The sequence below is a fragment of the Aotus nancymaae genome, unplaced genomic scaffold, assembly GCF_030222135.1.
Source record: "Aotus nancymaae isolate 86718 unplaced genomic scaffold, 86718_ANA_hifiasm-v0.15.2.pri h1tg000006l, whole genome shotgun sequence".
NCBI classification, from domain to species: Eukaryota; Metazoa; Chordata; class Mammalia; order Primates; family Aotidae; genus Aotus; species Aotus nancymaae.
The window spans coordinates 98,334,876-98,340,875 of record NW_026988417.1 but is presented as its reverse complement, the minus strand read 5'-3'; the positions used below and the strand labels follow the sequence as shown (position 1 = coordinate 98,340,875).

Sequence of the window (6,000 nt, the reverse complement as noted above, 5' to 3'; positions counted from 1 at the left end):
CCCAGGCTGGAGCGGCGGCGCTGGCAGCGGCGGGGTTAAGCGCAGGAATGCGGCGGGAGGAATGCGCATGCAGATGAGGCGGGCGGGCGCATGCTAATCGCATGCAAATGAGGGGCCCGCCGCCGCCGCGACCGCGCCGCCGCTTCCCGGATCCGAGCCCAGACGGCGGCGGCTCCGGCAGCCTGGGCGCCGCGACCCTCGGCGGCCACAGGGGGACTGGGCGGAGGAGGAGGAAGAGGCGGAGGCAGCGGCGGCGAGGGGGAGGAGGGTTCGCTCGCCGGCTCCGACGCAGACATGGTGGACTGATCCCCAGCGGGGCCGCGAGCAGCGTTTCCTGAGGCGCCTCCCGCGCGTGGTTCCGCCGCGCCCCGCGCCCCTCGGCCCCTCGCCGGCGCCCGCGTCGCTGGTTGGCGGCCGGGCCGGGCAGCCGCGTTCCCGCCGCGTCCCGCGCCGGGTCCCTATGGAGGCGCCGCTCGCCGGCGAGGCCGCCGACCATGCCTAGGAGGGCCGGGAGCGGTCAGCTCCCGCTGCCCCGGGGCTGGGAGGAGGCCAGGGACTACGACGGCAAGGTCTTCTACATCGACCACAACACCAGGAGGACCAGCTGGATCGACCCCCGGGACAGGTGGGCGCCGGCCGCGGGGGCGCGGGCCCTCTGGGACGCGGCGGCTGTTGTCCCGGAGACTCGGCCGCGCGGGGGGCGGGGGTGGCGCCAGCTCGCGGTGCCCCTAGGGGTCCCGGGAGGGGTGCGGAGCCGCCGGTGCCCGGGCCCCTCCGCCCACCCGCTTCCCGACGCCCCTCCGGGACCCTGCGACGCGCCTGGCCCAGAGGCGAGGCTGGAGTCGCTGCCCCGGGCCGACGCGGCACACCCGGCTGTCGGACCCCAGGGGCCATCTGAGCTCTGTTCAGAACTCTCCCCGGCTGCGAGGTGCCCACGTTGAGGCTGAAGAGCACCTTGGCCTCGGGGCGCCGGGGGTGGGCTCGGGCCTCAGTGCCAGGTGGGGAGCGAGCCCCCCGGGCCACCTGTGGCATCCCTCGGGCCGTCCTTGGCGCCCGAGCCTGGACTGCGAGCTCTTGGCGGGGGCACCCAGCCTGGCTGGAGGTACCGAGCTAGGAAGGGGCTCCCGATCCCCGTCGGGCCCTGCTAGTGGGTGTGACTGGCTTTGCCCCTCAGAGTTTAGAAAAGCGCTTGGAGGTTTCACTGCCTGGCGTTAGTCTTCACCTGAAAACGTGAACCGACTCCCAGGTCGGGAACAGGCGTATTCGCTTTGGAAGGAAGATGTAGTGGAATGAACGTTGGGTATTGAGGAACTCTGACTTAGCTTACTTAGCCTGGTTTCTTTGTTTGTTTTAAAATTAGTTCAGGAGCTGAAGTTTCACAAATGTTTCTGTATCCCCTATTTCTTTTTACCCTTAGAAGGAAGTTTCTTAGAATTATTGTAAAATTAATAGGAGGCATTCCTAATTATAAATTTGTAAATTATCCATTAAGGAGATATTCCTAATTGTAAATTTAGATAACATACCACCAGGGATAACTTCAACATTCAGACTTTTGTCACTTCTGAAAGTTCTAACTTTTTATTGAATGTAGGCTTTGGGCTTTATAACCTTTTTAGGTGCTTTAACTATTTAACATTTTCCCTTTTCTCAGTTTGAAGCTGAAATACCTAAGTACTTTGTATTCTCAGTTACTTTTGCCCTAAAAATGTTGTTTTTGAAAGCTACTAAAAAGCAATTACAAGAAAGTCATAAATGACATTATAAATTTATGGAGCAATCCTTGTTCAATTATCCATGAAGCTATGGGCTTAGGTTTCCCTCCTGAAATGAGAAAGGGCACCTGTGATGAGGTTCTGTCTTGTTACAGTCTGGCTGCCTATTGCCGGCCTGATGAAAGGTATGACAGGCATCACACCTTCACGGTCTCTCCAGACATGCTACATTGTTGTCGTAAACTTCACGCTCCAAGCCAGGTATTTGACTTATGCCATTGCACTTTGAAACTACTTAACAGATAGTAAATGTCAGTGCTGATGGTGTGCACCCAACTGCGGCTTTTAAGGCACCTGTATAAATATTTGACTTTTACAGTTGTGTGGTAATTCTTTCTGCTTTCTGATACTTGGCGGTTCAGGTTATTGAAATAGCAATAAATTCCTGAAATATTTAGGCATTCTAGGTTCTCTTCTTCAATTTACATGTTTTATTATATTATCTCATTTGTGTCTACCAGAAAGCATTACAAGAATATGTAATGCCTGGGTAAAGTAAACAGAAAGTGGAGTAAAATTATATGACTTGGTGTATTCATATCACTACTTTTTTCACAAGTCAAGCATGTCCTTTATTTTAAACTCTTAATGGATTAGTAATTACTATGAACTGTTTTCAGGAAACTGGGTAAACAGTTCATTGAATGGGGACAAATAGTTTTGACTAAGATGGCTTTTTATTTTCCCAATTTTCCTTGCAGCTGTTCAGTCTTAAATATTTAGAGACATAAATTTGACGACTTACAAATATTTCTGGATCTCAGTGTTAGAGTTTTAAAAGGTATTCTGTGAGATCAGAGTCACCATGATATACTCAATTTAAATTTGATTATATTTTCTTTTAGGGCAATTAAGTGAATAAATCTTAATAAATAGTGTAAGAGATGATGGGAAAGTATACTTGGAGTAACTATTAACTCTTGTCAGTTTTGTTACACACTTACCAAACATACGGAAAGAGAGATGTTACACAGGCCAATAGGAGTGTGTGGATTCTTCTGCAGGATCAACTTACAAATCCTGAAAGAAAGACAACTTGATATACTATGGGTCTGCAGTACTTTTGAACTATTAAAGCCGTTTAATTAGAATGGTCACGATGATTTACCTTGCGTATTTGTTATGTTATTCTGTTAAGAAAAAGAATTTTGTGTTTTTGATAGTCAGAATTTGTAGAATATTTCTGATTCTATAGATAATTATGCTGATTTAGTAGGGGAGGCTACGGGATTTTATAAGAACATAACTTCATTCAAGAAGTTGTCATGCCAGAATGCTAAAGCATGCGTTTAAGCTTTTGGAGGTAAATGACATCATGCAAACTTTGCTGGAATGTGAGCAAAGCTTTTATTGCTCCACCTCTTATGCTTATTGACTGAGTAAGTTTAGCTGAGTTTCTGAATCCATCTAAACCTCCATTTTTCAGCTCTAAAATGAGGATAATGCCATCTTCTTCATAAGGATGTTTGTGGGCTCACAATCATAAGGATGTTCCTGGGCTCACAATTAGGGCCCAGCCTAATTGTATTAGTGTATGTTGACATTTCAGTTTAAGAACTGAGGGACCCTGGAAATGTTAGAAATACTAGCATGAATAGTATTTACTCAGTATTTATTGTGTGCTAGCCAGCATGCTAAGCTCTTTAACTGTGATCTCATTTTATTCTCCCATTGGTCCTATGAGATAGGTACACTTGTCATCTACCAGTTACAGATGAGGAAACTGAGTCACAGAGAAGTAGCCCTTGTTAAGTGTGGAGCCAGGAGTTAAAGCCAGACAGCTTAACTCTACAGCATGTGTCCTTAATCATTCCTTTAAATTGTCTCGCCACTGGGGCATGTTCAGGGGTCTTTGGGTGGAGTACATGGAAGGGGCAGAACCTTTTTGCCTAGCGTTTATTTTTCAGGCTGATTGACTAGGCTAATTCTAGGGAAATCTCCCTGTTTGTGATTAATCCCCACCCTGCCTGCATGGGCCCACTCCCCTAATGTTATTTTTTGGTTTACAAGCTTTTTTTTTTTTTGCTCACTATGGACACCTTTTGACCATACCAATTGGTGTTTATGGTAGGCCATAGGTCTTGGCCAAATGGCCTGGTGCTTTTTTTTTTAATTCAACAAAGAAAAAGGTGGGATGGATTGGATTTATTGCCTTTTGGAGGAGTAGGGAGCTAAAGTGGGCAGGCCTCAGAGATGGAGTGAGTTGGCTTTACTAACTTAACATTTCTATCCTTGGATTGAATGTTACTTGGATTCAACTAGACAATGACTCTGTCTAGTTGAACTGAAAGATTTCACACCACACAAAATGACTTTACATTGAAACCTATTGATAGATGCTAATCTGTGGCCTATGGCTAGGGTCAGATGTTGAGCAACCTATACCTTTTAATTGAATAAAAGAATTTTGAGGGGTGGAGAGGGTGAGAAGGGAGGAAGGGGGTGTCAGCTGGGTGTATCATTGATGTCACAGTTAACTTTTGGCTCTCCACACTGATCTGAGGAACTGTTTCCTTCCCTCCCTCCCTCCCTCCTTCCTTCCCTACCTTCCCTTCCTTCCCTTCCTTCCTGCCCAAGCTGGAATGCAATGGCACAATCTGGGCTCACTGCAACCTCTGTCTCCCAGGTTCAAGTGATTCTCCTGCCTCAGCTTCCTGAGTAGCTGGGATTACAGGCACGTGCCACCACGCCTGGCTAATTTTTTGTATTTTTAGTAGAGATGGGGTTTCACCATGTTAGCCAGGCTGGTCTCGAACTCCTTACCTTGTGATCTGCCTGCCTCTGCCTACCAAAGTGCTGGTATTACAGGTGTGACACCACACTCGCCCTTGTCTTTCCTTTTTTTTTTTTTTTGAGACAGAGGCTTGCACTGTTGGCCGGGCTGAAGTACAGTGGCATGATCTCGGCTCACTGCAACTTCCGCCTCCTAGGTTCAAGCGATTCTCCTGCCTCAGCCTCCAGAGTAGGTGGATGACAGGCGCCTGCCACCACACCCAGCTAATTTTTTATATATATTTTTTGAGACGGAATTTCGCTCTTGTCACCTAGGCTGGAGTACAATGGTGCAATCTCTGCTCACTGCAACCTGCACCTCCTGGGTTCAAGTGATACTCCTGCCTCAGCCTCCCAAGTAGCTGGGATTATAGGTTCATGCCAACACACCCGGCTAATTTTTGTATTTTTAGTAGAGATGGAGTTTTACCATGTTGGCCAGGCTAGTCTTGAACTCCTGACCTCAGATGATCCACCCGCCTGGGCCTCCCAAAGTGCTGGTATGACAGGTGTGAGCCACCACACCCGGCCATTTTTTTTTTTTTTTTTGGGTAGAGATGGGATCTTACTATGTTGGCCAGGCTGGCAAAGTATATAATTTCTATCAACCCACTGCTAGAGTATAAACTCCTTGAGTCCCTAATTGCTTATTCCTGCTTTTTGAATTTTTTGTACATGGTAGATATTAAATAAATGTTGGTTAGTTAATGAAGACAGTTTATTAAATTAATGAAAGAATCTTAGTTAAGCTACTGTCTTATTTCTAATTTCTTTCTGTTGGGCTTTCAAAAACAAACCCATAACCATCAACAGAGACAATTGATTTTCCAGTTAGATTTAAAATAATGAGAGAATTGAGCTGCTACATTTTGAGTAATAGTATAAATAGGAGAATTACTTACAAGAGCAAAAAAAACAAAATGAGCCTTGATAGTCTTAATCACAACTACCATTGTCATAGACTGCTGGAATTGTTCCTTTCCAGCAGGCTGTGAGTCTGGGTGCCAAGTGGTTACTGTGAATTATTTGAGTGATTATAGTATTTGAACTGTGGAGAGGTTGTTAAAAGAGGATTTAAAAAAAAATCTCTCTAGGAAGCACTAATTTAAACGATGCTGTCTTCCAAAAATTCCAAAAGAAATATTCTTTTTAACACAGTTTGGTATAATGCTTGCTGGAGTGAACAGTACTATAGTTGCTTAGTATATTTGAAGGACTTAGATTTCTTCAGTGACATTAATAGTCTATAGCTTGCAGTTTAATTTTGTTGAAAGACTCAGGACAATAATTGCTTTTTAAATAAAACAAATATTTATTTATTTTTTGAGACAGAGTTCGCTCTGTCACCCAGGCTGGAGTGCAGTGGCACAATCCTGGCTCCTTGCAACAACCTGTGCCTCCTGAGTTCAAGCAATTCTCTTGCCTCAGCCTCCTGAGTAGCTGGGATTACAGG

The 6,000-nt window shown here is 46.3% G+C and overlaps 1 protein-coding gene across 1 annotated transcript in view; it reads left to right on the top strand.

The window, feature by feature from the left end:
* The first annotated feature begins 266 nt into the window (after nt 1-266).
* WWC2 (WW and C2 domain containing 2) overlaps nt 267-6,000 on the top strand; it is a 210,430-nt gene continuing 204,696 nt past the window's right edge. The window contains exon 1 of the mRNA XM_012472558.3: nt 267-625. Coding sequence (XP_012327981.1) covers nt 495-625 — 131 coding nt within the window. The 5' untranslated portion in view covers nt 267-494. The remainder of the gene's footprint in view (nt 626-6,000) is intronic.